Source organism: Nomia melanderi, chromosome 13, assembly GCF_051020985.1.
Source record: "Nomia melanderi isolate GNS246 chromosome 13, iyNomMela1, whole genome shotgun sequence".
NCBI lineage: Eukaryota > Metazoa > Arthropoda > Insecta > Hymenoptera > Halictidae > Nomia > Nomia melanderi.
The window spans coordinates 7,385,137-7,406,841 of record NC_135011.1 but is presented as its reverse complement, the minus strand read 5'-3'; the positions used below and the strand labels follow the sequence as shown (position 1 = coordinate 7,406,841).

Here is a 21,705-nt window from a genome sequence, read left to right as displayed (position 1 = left end):
TTGCCTGCGAATTCTGTCACCCAAACGCTTGATTAATTACATCAATTAGGAAATGAATAAATGTGATTCCTACGGTTTTGAAATGACGCTTGTTAGATAAATCTTTGGTTATTGTATCGAAGACACCGTGATTATTCATCTGATCGATTTGAACGAACGAAATCTAGATCGATGCGTGTAGACTGCAGATTTTATGCACTTATGGAACGAGAATAAAATTGAGAATTTTCGTGAAATTTGAAACGACTATTCTTCGAGCTTCTTTATAAATTTGTACATTATCTTCTTATTAACGAGAAAACTCATAAAAATTTGGAAATGCATAAAAATCCTAGGTCCAGTGATGTGCAACGAGGAACATGAAGGGACGTGGATCAGTCCAGGTGATCTGACGCGAGTGACAACAAATAAATAGCGTTTTATTCACAAGTTAGGTGCACAGGAGTGACGAGAGTGATCGCACGATCGAGTGACAGTGCTCTGGGATTAGTTTCACCCTCATCTTGAACCCCCGAAAATGTTACTCCTCGCCTTGGTGAGTCTTTGGTGGTTTGGCAGACACCTGCGCCTTCCGCTGCACCCTTTCGCTCATCTCCCGCCCTTTTCCGTTCGTTCTCCGCGCGTTTATGGAAACAACAGCGTTTCGCATCCCACTTGGCTCGGTATCCGAGATCGCCTATTTACCTTGGTTGGGTGGCACGAATCCGAATCCGCTCGCGCCCACGATCACTCCGCTCGAGTCAGCGTTGTTCGGAGGTGGGCCTGGCGGGAACAGCACTGGACCTGTAAACATGACCGGTTTTAAACAATTTTATACATTTATATTTTGATATAGTTTCACACACTTATATCTTTCATAAATTTTATAAATTTATATACGTTAAGAATTTTATAAATTTATATGCACTAACAATTTCATAAATTTATATCTTTTATAAATCTTATAAATGTAAGCAGTTCCGTATCTTTCATAAACTTCATTCCTGAATTTCCTAGCTGAAGTATATAGCTCAATAAATTCTTGTTATCCACAGATGTCTTCCCAATCCAAATAGAAAGGATAAGAAGAGTCTAATTTATTTATTACGAAAAAGATCCTAAACCATTTCATATCTTATGCTTCTTCCTTCCAAAACTTTCTATGATCGTTCATATTATTTCAATAGTGAACTCAAAAAAGAAACAATTGTTCAATTAACCATTTTCCCATTTCGTCGCATCATGGAGGGTATGCTGAAACTATTGCAGCAAAACTTTCGACACCACTTTCGACGAAAATAAAGCATCTTTCGTGCATTTCGCTGAAATATTTCTCAATTAACAGGTTCCTCGTTCCAACGGTAAGATTAATGGCACCGCTGAATGCAACGGAACGGTTCAAGACACATCAGTCATCGCGAAACGTTAAACGTCATCTATCAGCCACTCCATTAAGCGCAGACCACGATGCCCAGTTACCATTCGGATCGGCGCGATTTCGATCTACGCCGGAATTTTAATCAGAAACATATTCCCCGCTATTCCCACGGGAGTCGGGGTTACGTGAAAAATCATAAGCAACGCGGTCTAACGAGCTGTAAAAGGGTAATCACGACCACCAACAGTTCGAGCCACTGTTCCTTGCCCCAATGAGGATAAAGGAACACCTGGGCCGATCGCGATCTCTAGATCAGCCAAGTTTCTTCGATCTTTATCTGCAGCACGCGAATTGTTCCCGATTCGCGAATTCGTTTGCGCAAGGATCGTGCTCGCGGCCTTCACGGTCGTTGATCGACTAACATGATCGATATCCGGGACCCCCACGAAGTTTCGTTTCTTTTCGGATGTCGCTAGCAAATATCAACAGTCTGCTCGATCACGATCGAAAATCGATGCGTGATTTATTGCACCGCGAAGCAAGGGGATCTCCGTCTCCAGATGGTACTTCGTTTCTTCCGAACATGAAACCAGGGAAATTAAACAGAATTTATTGCTACTGAAGACTTTGAACTTTCATGATCGAATCGTGGATTTTATGAAGTTACTGAATATATGGTCTTCTAGATTTGTGTACCCTCTGGTGGAGAAATTATATTTATTCTGAGAGCTGTGAGTGAAAGAGGAATATTCATTGTAATTAATTATTGACATCCATTATGGTTGATATTCGTTAGTTTTCGGGGACTTGGTCGATTTTAAAGATTAGTGGAACAGCTAATAGATTCACAGTACCACTCTTCGACGACCATTTTATAAAATTCACAGTCCAAAAATTAATATTTACCATTTGCAAATTTGCAAAGTTTCTACGTTATGAACGATTCGAATTTTCAGGAACCAACAGTACTCTCTTATAACGAGGAAACCATAAATATCCATCTCGTAAGAGTGGAACGAACGAGTTTACGAGATCGAACGCTGCATAGGCGTGACACGAATCATTAGGATCGCGGGAAAAATTCGCACGCGTTACCTAATACTAGTCCGTGATCGGATCGACCAGTTCCAGTGCGACTCAGCGTTTTGTTAGCATTGCTTTCCCGGCGATATTTATTGTGGCCGAGTTTGAACTTGGCACCCATTCCGGCACGTACGCGCACCGCGTTCCACACGATCGCAAGGATCGCGTATCCTGGTTACGTGTGCATCGACACGTGCCGTAGTAAATGCCACATCGACTGTATTGGCTTTACGATAAACGGCAACCGACGAAATCCTTTGGTCTCCGTTACCGAAACGTCTGGGAGAAATCTTCGTCTTGGGAGCAAGGAACTATGGAAGGACCAAAGCTTCCTTTCAACACATTTTTCAATTCTTATGCTTTCCATAATCACACCTTATTCACCAGTCACCAGTTAACTCGTATTTGGAGCTATTCCCGAATTAAATTACGTTTGCAATTCATTCATTTTTATCTGAACTCGATATCGACGTTTATAAAAGCGTTTCATGTCGTATTCATTATATTGAATCGTTTTAATTATTCGAACATGTTACATGTAAACGAAATATGCACGTGGAAGTTTACTGAAATAACTTTTTGATCAAATTGTTGGCCAGTAAGGTGATTACGTAGAATTTCGTTGAGAATAACTTCCTTCTTTCTCTTGTAATTTTTTAAAAATAATTATGAACATATGCTTGGGATACTTATTTTACCTATGGTACAAAGTTATAACATTCGAGGCATGTGTATGTCGATAGAAAGTAAATGTGTTTTTTACTGCGTTTCCACTATCACAGATTTTTCAGCTGTCGAATGAAACTTTTCTCTTGCTTTAGTTTTTCATGCAATCAGTTGCAAGTAGATATCGAGCTGAGAAAATGAGCATTGAACTGGTAGAATAATCTTTGCTACCATGTAACACTGCTACATGTATAACAGTGATAATAAATTGAACTCGGTAGACCAGAATTTCCTGCATCCGAGACCGCTAACTTCCTTCTAAAAGCAACCAGTGTATCGAACCGAGTTCCGGTAAAAGTATCAGCGTTCAGAACTTAATAGGTATCGCGATTACACCGTTAGTGTTCTCGCTTCCTCGATCGCCGTAACTCCTGCGCTGAATTTTCGCGATCTCGCGATAATCGTCTGATTTCAAGCTTCGTCATGGTCCAACGGCGGTGTTGGGTAAAAGCTGTTCAAAATAACGAATAAAGGCTGACGAATAAATTCATGATTGTTCTTTGTGAAAATCGAGTAATTGAACATACTCATAACTCACAGATAATAAATCAATTGAATTTATTCGTTATTTGGAAAAACTTTTATCTAATTCTCTATGCAATAACAAAGAAAACTTAACTCCTTCACTTACAATATCGTGTCAGACCCGTAACGAAACTTTTGAATCGAATACGAGAACTCTAAGTGTTATCTATATTTTTTAAACATAAATCAAATATTAGTTTTCTATTATTAATCATTAACCTTTGACTTAAACGTAGACATAAAATAAGCATAAAAATTGTGCCTTTCTCTAATAAATTATTAACGATAAAGTAGTTGCATCGGTCACAGCTAACAAATAAATCATAGGACAAGAAGATAAATGGCATTGCTTTGCTGTCAATGGAATTTGTAAATACGAATAAGAAATGACGAATTGTAGATAATGAATAAAAGTTCCCCACACGAATAACGAATAACTCGAAGAACAAATAACCGAGTAACGATTAATTATTCATTCGTGATTGTTTCACTCGAACAATTTCCAACGTTGTCCAACGTGAACGTGGGTAAAATTTAATTAAACAGTAAATCCGCGAGTCCAACACCGCCGCACGATGTTCGTTCACGCGACGGTGAATGCTCCTGACAGGTTTCAGATGGAAATCGAAGATCACCGCGATTGAACAGCGAATCGAGGAGGGAGAGAGAGTTTGTCGGAGGCTCAGCACTATCCGAGGGACAGCGTGATCGACGCCATATTTGTTTTACGCACCCCTGTTCGACCGGGGATCTCGCATCCCTGCGGATTGCCTGAGGTACGGGCCGAATCCTGCGAATAACTGGCTGTAGTCCTGGGCGGAGGTCACTGCCAGGATGGCGAAGACGAACGCCAATAGTATTGTCTGAAACAGAAACGAAGAAATTGATGATATTTCAATTGAAATAACGTTGCAGATTTTTGAAAGCGATAATATTAAATTGGGAGAATTCAGGCAATTATTTCGTCAGATATTCATTTGAAAAATAATTTTTAGATTTATCGAATAGCAACGATCATTGTTGTTAATCTAGTAATCCCTGCGATTACTCTAGTAATAGTAATAACAAAAGATATGAAACAATAACTTACAATTAACCTTTGAATTTTAACGACAGTAGAATTTGGAAAGATTTGAATTTAGAATATTTCTTCTTTTTATGACGATAAAAGCAGTTTGTAAACGAATTGATTCGAAGTAGAAGCTGTTGTATAATCACCAAGAAATAAATCAGTGAAAAGGACCTGTCGAATGAAACACCTCGTCTATTAATTAGCATCAAACCACGTTCCACAGGTTTTATCTACTCGATTAACACGTCAAGGACGTCAGACGTACCATTGAAAAGTAGTTAATTACGAATCTTTGGCGATAGTTTCACTCGGAACCGTTCTTTCTCAATCCACGAATACAAAAACGGTTCGAAATCGAGAACAAAGACTCGACGTACCGTTAGGTCCTAATGGGATCACTCGTTGCGGGTGGTTTTAATTAAATCCCCCCCACTGGGGACAATTTAACACGGAGACCGTTTCCACAGGTGCGGTGCACGGCTCGGAATCTCTCCGCGCCGGAAGCTTCTGTAATTAATGCCGCGAATTACAGCTCCCGCGGCCGCGAAAAATGATTAACATGACTGCGGCCACTTCGTTAGCCGCGCCTGAGAACGATCGTAACCGCGAAACGGCTACCTCGACCCGATGATTGATAGTCGAGTTGCCCTTTTTCTACAGACGGCAAAGAACTCTCTCCAAGAACAAACAGAAACGTTTTAATTGAGTCGTAAAGAATATAATTGAATCTTCGGCCTGTAAATATGAAAATTTCCAATCCACAAGTATATTATATACAATATCAAAATAATTTTCATTCTTAAACCATGGAGATACTCGGAAAAATGAATTATGATCAATCTATAATTACGTTAGTGTTTGTAAAGTTTATATTATGTACAAAAATGGAAGGAACTAAAATTCAAATGTTCGTTCTCTGTGCAAGGTGGTTAATTTTCTCTATGAAGACATTTTTCAGGTGCAACGTCCTCGATTATGACGAATAATTCTCGTTTAATAGGGATGACAAATCTCTTTCGACACGGATCTCGGATTCCTTCCTCTTCCGACACCCCGTAGACCGGCCGGGAACAACTCGCAGGACAATTTTTACGAGCGGTTCGTTGGTTGGTTAACAATGCATGAAAATTTATGAGCCAATATAGTCGGGAGAATAAAATCAGCGATGGAAGTGCTCATTTAGAGGCCGTTAGTTCCCTCTAACGTTTCTATCGGATCAGAAAGCCACTGTTCATCGTCGTGGACGCGGTCTACTCGTAAAAGCGTTACTTAATAAATTAACCCGGGATGAATTATGGCGGGCGTCGGTAGCCGAGCAGGAACACCCAGTTTAAAACCCTATTAAATCGGAACAGCTCCGATTGTTAATTGATTATTCCCGACCGGCGAGCCCGCCGTAAATAGTAATTGATGGCGAGGTACGTGGGATGCTGATAACCGGCGACTATTTATCGGTGAAAGTGTTTCGTCGCGTAATTTACTATCGTTTCCAGATTGTGAAGTAACCCCGCAGATTTCACCGGGAATAATTTCCCCCCGTTACAAGAGAAATCAAATTTTAATTGCTCCATCAACGGAGGGTCCTCGTATCGACGTTACGACACCTGCGCCCGAAACAGCGACAAAACGTCCCAGCCAGTAGCATCTTTGGCAATATCTTAAAATAGAAGCGAAACTTAAACAGCCAGTGTGTGCGCGAAAATTACGCAAACACCTCGTAAATCCGTGCTGGTTTAATCCGATTTCGAGCTGTAAATTTCGTTCGGCGTTGCGCAAAATTTTATTTGGACGAGAGGTAAAAGCAACGGCTAATATTGTTACTTTCAAAAAGTACGGTTATGTAAAGGGGTAATTTACAATGGTGCCTATTACATATTTTCTATTGAAATATTTTGTGATCTCGTATCGAATATAAAGTTTTATTAAACTGCTATTTGTATTAGAGAAATCCTCGATCGAGTGTGTTGTTAAACAGCGTAATTACGTAAAACGATCGTTTACGAGGGAATGTACAGTGTATTTTTTCATGTGTAATGCTGACGAGAGTTATGCTATAGAAAAGCTGAAGGTTGGAAGGGATGATTCGAATCCCGTGACATCGTCTCATTTTCCGTTACGTAAAACCTGATGAAATCGTTATGCCACTTAACGATCCCTCGGCGCAGATTCCATCGACGTTACAAGCCGTGTACGCGCTTGGGAACGAGCCCCGTTGTCCGACGAATAATTCCGCGCTCAGATCATGCCGATCATCGATCGCAGCCGGCTCGGCTGCACGCGCGTTTCATTCTTCGATCGGTTTTTCTCGATCGAAAGCAAGGTGAGCCGCGGCTACGTCATCGCCGCACAATTTCTTTCCCTTGTCGCAATGTCAAGGCGATTAATTGCTATCCCACCACCGGCTGGCAACCGGAATGATAAACTGATGATGAATGACACGATAATCACTGATAATGGGAAATCTTTAAACGCCGGACGCACTACTGGTTCTATAAGCGCGTTCACACGCTGACTATGTTTAGTCGAACTGGTAGCTGGATTCTTAATCTTCCTGAGTCACCGTTGACTGCCACTGAAGAAGGTATGCAGAAAGGAAAATTTTCATACGGTGTTTTGCTTCAGACAGTCTATTCCTTATGAAGTATTAAAAATATGTTATTTTTCCCCGTAGAATCCAGAAATAGAATTTTCGGTTACCGTTCCATATGTTCAAAGTCGATATTAAAGTAATTAGGACGAGAGAAAATACAATGTAGCACTGACTAAGCTACAATTTTCTACGCGCAATCGAATCGGTAACCAATCGTTCAAAGTAGACAGTTTAAGTCGTCGCTTGAAATCGGCGTGACTCGCGAATCAACAAATTGTACGGTAAGCGAGACTTAATGAATCTTCGGTTACAAAATATGTCGGTCCCGTGATTGAGGGCCGACGATCGCGAAAGAGTTTTGCCGACGTAACATGTTTGATATCAAATTAAAATAGGTCACGCGCCTATTGCGCGAATCGCGTTACGGCATAGTGAATTTACTTGTCGCAACCGCGGATGATGTTGATTAAAGCGGGAAGGGAGACAGCGTAATGATACGTTCATGCTGAGTGCCGAGCTCCCTCGTTGATTGGCACCCGATTTAATTACCGACCGCTGCCAGGACAAATAAACCCGTAAGCATGCAATTTCCGTGTCTTGAGGCAGAAACGCGCAAGAAACATTCCTAACGATACTATCGCCGATTTCCTTGAGGTACGGTCAAGAGAAAAAATATGTTAAACCTCCGCCACGATTCGAAATTCCAACTATCAATCACGTTCTCTTGGTGCCCAAACCCTTCACCGCCTTTTCGAAATTCCGGTCAGTCGCGAAAATCGTAAACAGCTTGGAAATCGTTGTGAAAGAGCAGGTAAGAAAATGGTTTGCAGACAGGATAGCAAGGTCGAGGCAGCAGGGTGAAGGCAAGTACTGGATCGTAGATCCTGCCGCGGGAAAACGTGCGCGGATCGATCCATCAACGACGATCGAACGTAATTTTTCATTCATGTATTCCTGAGGCGCAGCCATGGTAGTCTTCTCCCACGCATTGACCAGGGATATTCAAGGGAGCCTACGTCAATGAAGTTTTCCCTAAAGAGACGGCTAATTATGGAGTGTCAATTAGACGAAAGTGCAGTGAAGGTTCCCAGGGGTAGAATTTCAATGAAGCGCCGTCTAAAACGTGGAAGGAAAACTATGCTGAAGGTGGCTACAAGAGAGTCACGCGCTCGTTCGATTGTGGGTACCAAAGGCACGAGGTCGCCCACAAACCGCGGCACACATGTGCGTACAGCGTGACGGCAGATCACGCCGCCGTGATATCTGAGCCAACGCGCGCCGATCATCGCGAGGAAAACCGTGCGTGTAGCTAAAGGATTCAAGGAGGGGAATAATGTATAATGTATGCTTCGCTGCGTTGCGAAATAATTGTAGACAGTCGCATATTTGCCAGGGGTGCAGCGGTAACTCGAAACGTTGCAGGTATTAGATACTAGAACGGATGGAGGAGCAGAAATTTGTATGGAGTAACATGTATGTACCTTCTTGTCGGTAAATTAACCGTGTTCAGATTTAGGAGATTGATTGGACAAGACAGCGCAGGTTTCCAGCGAAAGTTTTCTGTGAATGAAACACGACGATGCATGAAATATGTGGTTCATGTTTGGCTTGGATTTGATTTAGTTCAACGTTTACAAATCCTAGGAATTTGACACTGAAAAACCGGAATTACTATTTTTGAATTAACCAGACCTGTTGAATACTATTCGGATTCTGAATATTTTATCATAGAATGTTCCATATGTAGAATTTTTTGGATAATCAGTCAATCGTTCAACCACCAATCAATGAATTATTTTAATCCCATCCTATTTTCTTTTTTTCTCTTCAGATCTAGCACTAAGGAATTCTTTGATTATTCTAAATGATGTAGAATAATTTCTTGGATATCATCGATTATTTTTGGATAATTGATGTTAGACAACAAATTCTAAATTTTAGAATACTAAAACGCGAATATTTAGGATAAGATAAGATAGTTTCTTGATACTATCACAGGAAAATAGGAAAATTAAACATAACCAAGAAAGGAAATACCGGGGTGGGGCTGCCCTCCCGGTAATCCCCATCCTGACGAAGTACGCGGATTGTAGTCGTTTGACACGCATGATCGAAGAACAATGCCTCAACCACCTGTATTGAAGTGACCAACGTCACTGTTATATAGTTTCTAGTGTAATCATAGCTGTTACTATCTCTTTCTATCCTTGAATACTTTATTTAAAATAAACTGAAATGTTAATAAACAAATTCCTGTAACCCAAAGTATACCTTCATCGATTTCACTCTTCAATTTTACTTTTAACGTATCTATACTATCGAACACACAGCGCATTTTTCCTCATTCCCCACTGCCATTAGATATCGGAAGTACCTGCGAGTACGCAACAGCTTTTCTTTCTATATCGTTCTAGTCACGATGAATATCGCATCGGAGCCTAACTGAGCGGATCCAGGAGCACGACGTAACGATTACTTTCCCCGATATCGATCTCCAATATGATTTATGCATTCAATCACGTGAGTATGATGGCTATCAGAGCGTCACATAGAAATTGAATATGAAATATTTACATATCTCAACAATCCCATCGAATCGAACGCTAACTAATCCGATGAATGGCCGATAAATCATTTTACTTAACAAAACTGTTACACTTCCTCACACAGTGTTTCAAAAGAAGGGAAAGCCGAGCGATTCCTGATTCACGATCGAATTCACTATCGACGCTAAAAACCGATTCTTCGGAAACTTGAACTCCGAACCGGAACACTTGACATTGACTGCATCGTGCAACATCGATCGAGGAGAACGACGACGTCGGCGCGAGGGAAAGGCCGTCTCCACGTCAAAACAATGATCTTTAATGTCGTACCCGGTTTCTCGAGTTTCACCGTCGCCGCGCATACACGATGCATCTCGAGTGCATAATGCACGATCCGTTAGATCGACCAACAAAATATGCGGCCTGTGCACACCGAGAGAGTCAAGTACTTCCGCGTTTAACACCAAGAGAAACGGTCTCCCCTTCAAACCACATCATTAATATTAGTCGTTGTAGCCGGGTTGCATCTGCAAACACACCGTTGCGCAACTTCCGAACATGTGTCTGACGAATGTTTTCCAACGATTCATGTAAATTTGTATTATGCAGAGGACAATTTGTAAACGGTAGAATTAGGAAGAAGTTGGTCTCATCAATTACAGATTTACCATTTTTCGAGTGAATATTTCATTGAACAACATTCTGTGCAATTTTTAGCTCTTCCATCGGAAAAGTTCGACCTACCTTTCAAGACTGTTCAAATAAAGAATTTTTGAAACACAGTGTTACTATCGCCTCGGGAAATTCTCGCGCGAAATCGGCTCATTAAACCGCTGTTGAATTAGTCGGAGTTTCTCTTTTTTACGGCTTCTCGGTTAATTTTATGGAGACTTCGAAAGTGAAATAACTGTTTATCCTTTTTATTTTTTATTTTAATCTTATACATTCGCCCGGCGATTTTTTTCTTGTTCATTGTCACGGGTCCCGGGTATCCTGCGTAGACTAGCTTCATTCTTCTTCGCTGACAATAGAACGGGGACGTTAAACGGCTCATTCGCGCCCGTATCTTAGAGCAGGCTGGAATGCACATACGTTACTTGCACTTGGTGCACCATTGTCAACGCGCCCACATTGTTCCGGCGAAAAAGTATTATCTGTGCTCTTACTTTTAGCCTCGTGGTATGGGGGCGGTCGTAAACCGTTCGCCGTAAAATTCTTACCTTTTCTTTCCTTTTTTTTCGTTCGTCGAGCTTACGATCCCTCGAACTAATTAGAAAACACGGCCGAACCGATTTCCACGATTTTTCGATGTGACGCGGATTTTGCAAGCTGCATTTACGACACGGGCCCACACGGTTTCCACACCGGGGAAGATATTACACGCGTGGCGCGTTGCAGCGCTGCGCTCAAGCTTGCTCAACGCGTCCGATCGAAATTCGTTATCCCGCAACGATGCTACATACCAGCCTGGTGATTCTTTCCATTCTAGTCTTAATTACTCAAGCGCATTACTAGAATTTTTCTTGCCGACAGCATCACGTGGAAGGATCATGTTTCGACTATCAAACCTGATGCATCATTAAATATCAAATATTTATGCAAACACGAACATTGAACATAGTAGTATATTAAAATTCAACAAATGTTTATCTAATCTTTAAATGATCATAAAAATATTCAAATGAGATCGTCTCGTGAAATCTTTAAGTTTGGAGCGTCGACAAGGAATCCCAGAAATATTGCGTCGCCGTTTCAGAATTAAAGATAGGAAATCCTTTTTTGCCATTCCAATTCACCGAGATCACCAGATTGCTGGTATGCTAACCTAGTTCGCGAAGTGGCGGAACAAAAACGGCCACGACCAATTTCTTGCGATTGGCGAACGAAATCCACAGGGCGCTATCCACGCGGCAGGATTATCGTAACGAGCGATCGACGATGGCCGTTCAGAAAATTCGAGGGAATGCACTGCCCGAAGGAGCGAAACGACGCCACCGGAACGAGGTGAAACCCGGATCGGCGTCACGGAATTTCGCAGGCTGCGCCGGGGGAAACGAGAGAGCCAGGCGTAAATTCGTTATGTTCCCCTGGGGAAAATTGTATAATGCCCGCGTAACAATTTCCGAGGATATTAAGAGAGTATACAGAGACAAAGGACCATTGTAGCGTCGTGTCGTGGTTCGAACCGGGTATTGTTCGACGCTGGAGGCACTTAAACGAAACTCTCGAGCAGATGCAGCGAAACAGAGCATACGGCTGGCGCTATTTGTTTAGCTATCCGCGATTCGATGTAGATTTTCGCGCTAATCTGTTACCGAAAGCAATTTCAGGGAACAGATATCCTTTAATGAAGTTGTTTGGCTGCATACTGTGCGTATCAGGGTCATAATTATTGAATTAAATTGACGGTGATACTATTAATACTGTTGGTTAATTGATAGTAATGTTATTATTGTTTTCATTATATTAATAATATTATTATATTATAATATTTGTGATAGTGTTATAGGTATTACATTAGTAATATTATTATAATATTATATTATAATATTATATGGTAATATTATCAATATTATCATTACTAATCAATTAATTAATATTAATATCATATGAATTCAATGCTGAACGTAGAAGGCAAAAAAGATGAAATGGCACGTACTCAACCGAAATGATATAAATAATATATTATATAATCCTAATTAAACTTCATTGTGCAAATAACTAGTAGACGAGTAAATTATCTCCTTCGTCAAAACTAATAAATTCAAAAGGAAAGAAGAATATTCTAATGGAATGATCCCTAGAAAAACTGAATCTAGATACCTCCCGAGGATCGTTGCTCAATCAGCCGTTCCGCAAAAATTACAAAATCGGATCGTTCTCATTCCAGGGAGGGTCAACTCCAACAAAACCGTACCGCAGTGAAAGTGTGCATCCCCGATCGCGATTTGATGCAACACGTGTCTGTCGCTGTTCTTGCAATCGACACGAGACCCACCTTGGCTCCGAGCCAATTGTTGCGCGGAGAAGAGGGCCAAAGGTGTTAGAAAACGAACGTCTTCGTAATTAGAAAGTGGAACACCATTGAATTTCTGCTGCAGAATCCTTGCTTCCAATTCCGAACGTGTCAGCCTCTATTCTCAATAAAAAGTAACCATTTCATCGCACGCAATACTCGAATTCATACCCTTCTTACAACCCTGTTTCAAAATTGACATCAATTTCACGAAACGAGCTAGCATAAGAGCTTAAGTAACGCCGAAATTGATGCAAAGAAATGGATGTTCTTCTAATTGCCGCTAATTAGTCCATAAATATCTACGTCCACGCGAGCGATCCGGATAATCTAGCAACGAAGCCGGTCGAACGAATGCCCGTCGAATGCCCGATACTTCCGGCAAAGGAAGATAATTGCTAGATCAACCTCGAGTAATTAGAAAGAACCCCGTCGGGTGTAGGAGCCGCCATTACGTCAGCCGTAATAGTGCAACCGTGTGAAAGGGGTAAACTCGTTCGCGAGGAACTGCAAGGATACTTCCGATCGCACGTGCTGTCACGGTCCGCAGGACACCGGGAAAAGTAGCATTTCTCCGTTTACTTCGGACTTAAAACGAAAGGGAGAAGATTGGAGAACGATCCAATCGGGAAACCGTTCACCCGACACTTTTACCTTCAGCACCTTGCTGACCAATGAGTTTGCTCGAGCACTTTCCGGATATTTTTCCGGAAACGAATATGAGCTCAACTTCAATTTTACTACTGAGTCTTAGAATTAATTACAGTTCTCCGAAGACTTTTATACCCTATAAACACAGTAAGCTTCCTAAAAGTCTATTCATCCCGTTCCATAAAATATTATGTCAGACACGTGAAGATTTTAAACAAAAATCATTAAACAGAAACGAATACGAGCTCAACTTCAATCTTACTACTGAGCCTTAGAATTAATTACAATTCTCCGAAGACTTTTTCCTAAAAGTCTATTCACCCCTTTCCATATAATATGTCAGACACGTGAAGATTTTAAACGGAAATAAACAAGCATAAATATTGCTGCAGTAATGATTTCAAATGAAATATTATTCTTCTGTTATCAATTATACTTCAGAGCAAATGTATATAGAAAATATATCGAGAATTTTTCTATCTTTTCAATAAATTATTAAGGACAAAATACTTGTGTTTATTGTAGTTGAGCTCACAGTTTAAATTGTGAACGATCGGAACCATGGAAACACGAGTCAACTTGCAATCGGTCAGCGAAGTGTTAAAGCTCCACGGAGGTGGACCAACGCCCGCGGTGGCCACGAAGTTGATTCGTCCCTTCCATTCCGCGAGCTGAAAGACGGACATTCCATGGATTTTTCAGCGACAATCCAGATCATCAGTCCGTAAAATAACAGGACCCAAAGTATTTTAATAAAATGTAAATCGGAAAGTTCAAAGTGTGTAGTCTCGTAAGAGATTGGGCGTGAAGTCGAGAGACTCGATTCGACGTTGAACATGGCAGTAATACTGTCGATGGATTGACTAGTTTCCTAGTTTAATGAGCATTGAGTGGCACAGTTTTTTAGTGCCAAATCGAAGAAATTGAGTCATAGTTATGTAATAATTGTACTGCAAATGCGCTGAAAACGGTGTGCAGCAATTTGGAGGAATGTGTATATATTAACGTCAAGTTTCCCTCTTAATTTCCAATCCATTTCCTTATTAACCTAACTACACTACTGCATAATATGCTTTGAAATTCTACCAGTCAAGAATTTCAATTTTCTTCGACTTTTATCAAAATTATCATGCAGATACTCTTCGAATGCTCTAGAAACAAAAATCCTACAAGTCCGAATAGAAACCTTTCAAATACCACGCGATTCAAGATAAACAAGACACTACTTTCCTATAAACGAGGATGAAAGGGAAAACAAAGTAGAAACCGCTAAGAACAACGCGCACACCCCATCGAGAAACTCCCCCGATGACGCAACCACGTGATTTAACATCGGAGAGGATCGTGATTACCGTTTCCCGATGAGGAAAAAAGGAAAAGTATGATAAAATGACGATACAATCGGTCTTCCGGTCGTATGAGTAATCGAGATCGCTGGCTAGCCGTGGTGGGCCGCGATTCGCGCGGATCGATGAATCGTTTCACGGACGACAGGCTGATTCCGCTTCTCACGAACGCCGGAACCGGCCGCGAAACGTTCGCGTTCGGCCATCGAGCCGTTAAAGCGTGAAAGCCTCGCGACGGAAAAACGTTCGACTCGTTTCTTTCGATCCGTCTCGATAGTATTGTTTAATTTCTGTTCCAGATGTGGTCCACTTTTTTCCCCAGCGGCGTTCGCCGTTCCCCGATGCAATCGAGGCACGCGGTTATTGCACCTCGCTGCAGAAAAACACGTCGAAAACCGAGCTGTAGGTATTGCCGAAAGAACGCTTAGGATCGTAGACACGGGGACACGAATCTCGCGTGTTCTTCACGCACCAGATCCCCCGGAATGAGTCGGAAATATCTACAACACGTGAAACTCCGGTAATCATTGTATAGCCCTGGTCGCCTTTAATAACACGCAACGCTCGACAAATTTCTGTGTCCAAGCTTTTTGCGCGCATTACAGCATTGCCAGAAGTTATCCAATAATTGTCGATCCGTTGGCGGCGTTAGAAAAACGTCGATCGCGGGTATAACAAAATTATATTCGGACATTCTTCTAGGAATGCCCCGACAAAATGGCAGTTTAGTATTAGTCGGATTATTTTTTGACCAAGTTTCGCTTTGGAAAACAAAATGGAACCTAACCTTTAACGTAATTTACTTTCGTAAGTGAAAAATGCATCTTTCATTAGATTTTCCGACGCGAAACGTAAAAAAACAGATAGCTCGGCTAATATTATAGTATTAAAGAATGAAACACTCACAAGAAGAATGTCCAGTGTGTTACGCCATCTTACCGGGCGCGAGGGCGGGAAAATACAATAGAATTGAAATTACCAATCATCTTGTAAATGTCTAAAGGGTTTGAACACTAGAATCACTACACCCGTTAAACCTGACAGTTTTCCTACTTTACAATTATTAACACCTTTAAACTGTTAAATATCCGAAATGATTTGAAAAATAAATAGCTCCCCTTGATTACTATAACGAACATATGAATAAATTAAAAATAATACGAATTATTACAATTTTTATGAGAATCCCCTATTAACCAGTTAGCTGTTTTGTCCTTTTTAAAAAGTATGTCCCGTAAAAGACTCGGAAAAGTAAGTTACCCGTCATTTGAACGAGTATACTCGTCATAACATAGATCCTTGCCATTCCTTCATAACGAGTATACTTGTCAAAGCGAGCCGACTGATTAATCATATTAAACGCTCGGTAGTTCTAGTTTCAAGCTTCGAATTACACCGTTATCCCGGCTTTATTAATTGTAATTCGCGTGTGACCGAGCACGGCCGCAGGATTAACCGAATCGCCATTGGAAAGCGACACGTATCGCGCAGAATCGACGCGGGAAAAGTGGTTAATGCTTGGCCGGTGGCTCTCTAATAAATTCAACGTGCTCGCACCGAATTGCCTTCCAATCTGCGCGGTGTATCACATTGCAACAGCGACCCGGTAATATGGTTTTGCATAACCAGTCCGCGTCGTTCGACGTCGGTCCGGCCGAGACGAATCCTTGGAAAATCTCCGGACACGTGATGGTGTCGTTAAGCGTTTCCTCGGCCGGGCCGGGGCGAATATTAACATACCCGCGATACTATTTCGCAACGCACTATCGAATCCCGTGATCGCGTGAACAGAATTAGAGAGGCTGGCTGGCTTTTCGTCTTGTACGCCGCGGCAAAATGGCGCCTTCCATTTTTTCCAGCGCTCGCGACTCCGCAAACAACGATAAAACATCGGACAAAAGGAATTAAAGCGAGCCGTTCGCGGCATCGTTGCACAAACTTGTTGTTTACGGGATCCCCCGAACGACAGGTGTAATCGTTACGAACGTCAGCCGCTGGATTGGACCTTTAAAGGCGTGGAAGATAATTTTGGCGCGAAGTGGGACGTCTCGAATCGGTTTCGGAAACGTTATGTAACCTTCCCGCGTACTTAATCAATGATCTGTGACGTTGTCTTTGTGGGAATAATATTCTCGATGCATGTGAATCGACTTTATAGTAGCAACTGTAACACTGGGATTATTAGATAGGTTAAATTGGTCGATTCTGTGTGGTTTCTTTCACAATTATTTTACAGACACGGATGAGTTTTTGAAACATTGTTCAGCAAACCGATTTACTATTGGACTTTCTAAAATTAATCGATATTTCAATGAATATACCCTCGTGATTTGTATTATATAAGTGATAAAGATACTGTCGTTAAATAATACGTTATTAGTAGACCGTTTCGCCGCCCTCGTAAAAGTTTTATTATCATTGCATTTTAATCAGTGGAACAAATTATTATTATTCGAGTGCAGTAGTTTAATGAACGGGCCAATTTTATGCTGAATGAATATTCGATGGAAAGAGGGATTCAGGTGACTCACGGGGGAAGTTTCTTCGAGTGTACGCCTGAACTGGCGACCAGAAATCGTCTTCCCGGCCAGACACGACGCTACTTGTTATTTATTGCGTAATGACCGAGCAATCTTGTACCGGACAGACGCGTCGGTTCAGCGGCAAAGGTTGCGACAGCCCGGGGCAAGGACGTGGACCAGTCTCGCCGACGGCTACACTCTTGTGAATGAACCCGACGGGTTTGCGGATTTACTCGCGCGTCCGTTCAACTTCTCGTCATCCTCCATGAACTTTTTTTTTTCAATCAAACACAAGGATATGAAATCTGAAAATTTCTATTATATTCTCAATATATTTCTCCATGGGAGAATAAAAATAATTACGTGCAACATTTTCTCACTTTTTACTATACTTTAGCGGTCAGAGAAAGAAACAGTTGATCCAGTTATCGATCACGGCTAAATGTTAATAAATTCATCATGAATAAGTGATCATCAATCCGTCATGAAGAGGATAAAGAAGCATTATGGACAAGGAAGGCCTTGAATTATTAATAACCCTATTAGCAGCGAAATAACAATGTTCCCGCCAGAGTTTATGAGTACGGGAATATTAAAAAATATTTGTGACCTATATACGCCGCTATGCGTTTTCTAGCACCGCTAACAACCTGTTTTATTTACATTACAAATGATGCGTCATGATTCTATTCCGAAAGACTCTTGTGCTATCATTAGATCGCCAGAGGCGAGAAAAGATCCCGATTCACAGCATTAGCATACAAAACAAAAATGCGTAAACAGCGATAAGTAGGTGCCAAACTTGGTGAAATGGGAATTACAATTGTAAAATTGTACGAGATAAAAGAATTAATGAAATCATAGAAGAAAATGAATTTTCATTGCGTGACAGGGCGATCGAGGTTCGCGATTGTTTCCCATTACGCTTTGTTGGAGTCGTCACTCCGGAATCTCAATTACGGGATTACATAGATGAGTGGGCAGATAGCGTGGTGGCGTTGATCGCGTTGTGTTTTCGCGAACCGAGACGATGCTCTAGAAACAAGAATGTAGAAAGTTGCTGCAGAAATCCACGGGCCCTGCATTTAGTACGGTTCTACGCGAAGAACAACGAGACCGATACACCGCTCTCGATTTTCTAACAGGTGATCTTATCGCCGCGGAGCGCTGCGCTCCGAACGAAATTAAAGTCAATGCTTCGGAACCGGGGGGGCAATTAGTGTACCGATCATTCAGAATCGGCTGACAATCGTAGAAAGTTTCTGCAGCGTGAAAGGTAGCTCCGTTTCCTCATCCACCCAAAGATAACGTTCTCCTTGTACAACTCGAGAAAATAAAGTCACAATGTATTTCGAACGGAAATTGCTTCCAGTTTTTTGAAGATATAGATAAAAGTGTAACACGAAACTTTATAGATTATCCAATCTTTCGCAGCTGATGTTAGATGTAATATCTGAAGAACACTATCAAGAACAAAGATCCTCCTAATATAAAACTGAACAGGAGAACAGAAGCGTTGAAGATTCTCTTTAGATAACGCTTAATATAAAGAGGGCGGGAAGTGAACAAGATTCCGATTAGATATCGCGTAATATCAGGAAGAAAAGAATCAAGCAATTTAGATAACGCCCAACGCTAAGAAGAGGATTGATCGTATTTCTCAGCTTTAAGGGAGACAGGAATAGCTTACGTCAGATAATTCACAATTCCTGGTCACTCGATTAACGACCATAAAATACATCGATGAGAGACATGCATCCTCACTTGCAACAGATTCATCCTGTCGTCTCGGTTGTCAGTCCAGTGTCCAGCCTCTTCAACGGTCCCTAGCAGGACACCTCATGTCCCATGAGCGGAGAAAATGTGCCTCGAGACAGAATATCACCGGTCGCGTGCACCGATCGAAATCATATGCGATACGGAACCAACGGCGTTAGACTGCTGTTCGCTTGGAAGCTATCTAGTCCCGCGAAAGTCTCCCCCCACCGATTTCCCGCCCCCTCCAATTAAATCGCTGCACGAAGATCGACCGAGGAAAACTTCCCTTTCTCAGCTCACCGCGTCACCTCTTTCAAGTCGGATGTTTTCTCGCGCGGGAACCTCGCCTGCGACCCGGTGGCCCTCTTGCATAATAAAATGCGAACGTCTCAATTCAGTGATATTACGATTCGACTGTTATGTCATACGCGAATTTATGGGACTCGGAGATTTATACGTTGAAGAAAGTAATGGTACTTTTACGAGACGAAGAGGCACGTTTGCTTTAATCTGGTTTTCATGGAAAACAGTTTTAATGAGGATTGATAGTTCCGCTGAGATTCTGTTTCACTATGCAAAAGCTTTCTGAGATGTGACAATAGAATTGAATATTAATGGTAACTACCGAACCTAAATCAAATATAGGAATTCAAGTTTACTCACAAAGATCTACCATTCAACTCGAACACGTAGGAAATCTCAGTTCATCAGAATGAATAAGAACCACACTGCAGATCATTAATAACTCTCAAACTCACTAGAAGTGATCCCTTACAAACTTCAAGTCATCGTTTCCAACTAAACCCAACTGTCAATAGATCACAGTAATACAGAGACTCATCGATTCAAGATATCCTCGAAAAATTCCCCATCGATCTTTTCTATCTGCAGGGTGTATCAGCCACGAATTCACAGGTAGCAAAGAAACTCGCTTCCAACGGTACTTACGATCCTCATGTCGCGATCCTCTATAGATCCGTTCACGTGGCCGAGCGGCAGCGTTTCCCCGCGCAGCGGACACGAGCCGGGCACCGACTGCAGCCGCGTTTTGCGTCAACCGTTGGTGATTCCACGAGGTTCCGCTGTGGAAGGTGGTGGCTTGAGTCGCAGCTGCGGTTTCCTCTCTCGACGAGGGTACGTTCTGATAGCTGGGAAGGGAGGTAAAACGGTTGCGCCTCCTACTGCGCGGAAGGACGGTCAGGTGCAGGCTCTACTGGCCGGGCAGAACGCGAACGAAGCCGATAAAAGGTGGATCGTAGGTGTATGAGCTACGGTTGCCGTACAGGGACCGTTTGATGCCGGGTGGGGGCTGTTCCTGGGACTTATATGTCGCCGCTGGAGGCCACGCGACGTGCCTCTTTTTACCCACCTCCCGCCACCAGCCCCCGTGGGGCCTGTTGCTCCTCTAGACCTGGCCCTTGACGATGGTCAAGGTAACGCGTGTAAAGGTACCCGCCTCGCAGGGACAACACGCGACAGATCGACAGCTATTAGAGATCGCTTCGGGGAAATCCTATCGATATGCGCAAGGCTACTTTCATGCACACTTTGTACCTTCGCGATGACTGGTAAACTTCCTATCGGGATTGGAGATTTTGGAGGTTTAAAGAAGAGACGTGTTGGAAGGAGGTTTTTGGGCTTGATAGCAGTAAAGGAATGTGTGAAGGGATTAGTATTGTAGAAAAGTGGGAGTAGTATTGGTAATATGATGGTAGTTTTTGGGTGGAACCAATTGTAGATGGAAAGCTGTAAAAGGGTGTTATTAATAATATCCGTTTTAGGTGGAAGATTAGGGAAGTTAAGATTTGTAGAGGGTTAGTATCGATTGAATATTCGGTGAATGTTGGGGAGTTGTAGAAAGTTAATGCTTATCGAATAATTTTTGCAATGATTAATGATAACCCTGTGTTGTCATACAATCTTCGATGGATATATGTGAATATAGGTAAATCGTTTCTTCTATTGAAACTAAAACAGCAGCATTGTAAAATATACTAGTTTATTTTCATTTCCATCTTTTAAATGTTCATCTTCATACCGGAAGAGACAGCAAGTCCTTCGGATCCGAATCGACAGGATAAATGCCGTTCATCGTCATCGTTCATTTGCAAGCCTACGCTCTCCGCGATCATCGAAATAACTAAATATTCATTGGGTATGATTCTAAACGCATCAGTAAACACGGAAGTATATTTATTTACGGCGATAGCTGTCCACGCGAGACAATAAAATCGTACCGGAGGAAAAATGTTGCAAGTAAATTCCCGTGAGTCAACGGTAAACACGTATTTGCCTCATCAATTCCACGCGTCAGGCCGCTCTGCGGTGCAGGGAAAAACTAAAGGAGATGAAGCGTCGGCCGTGATCGAGGAACGCGAAATCCTGGACGGCGGTCGCAATTACAAAATCAAATTAGCGCCTATTACCCACGCGATCCCTATTGAAACGACCGTTCACGGCGTGCCGGTGACGCTTCGGGACGATTATAGCTGTCGTGATCCCGATCGGAATCC

The 21,705-nt window shown here is 42.0% G+C and overlaps 1 protein-coding gene across 3 annotated transcripts in view; it reads right to left on the bottom strand.

The window, feature by feature from the left end:
* Wat (worker-enriched antennal transcript) overlaps positions 1-20,490 on the bottom strand; it is a 28,112-nt gene extending 7,622 nt beyond the window's left edge. Inside the window, exons 1-3 of one of the 3 annotated variants that reach the window (XM_031969968.2) lie at positions 20,141-20,490; positions 4,425-4,554; positions 685-783 (exon numbers count right to left, since the gene is read on the bottom strand). In XM_031969968.2, coding sequence (XP_031825828.1) covers positions 685-783; positions 4,425-4,554; positions 20,141-20,149 — 238 coding nt within the window. In that variant the 5' untranslated portion in view covers positions 20,150-20,490. Of the gene's footprint in view, positions 1-684; positions 784-4,424; positions 4,555-19,124; positions 19,398-20,140 lie in introns of those variants that run through there. The other 2 variants (XM_031969966.2, XM_031969967.2) reach the window with 2 other exon arrangements.
* Positions 20,491-21,705: the final 1,215 nt, after the last annotated feature.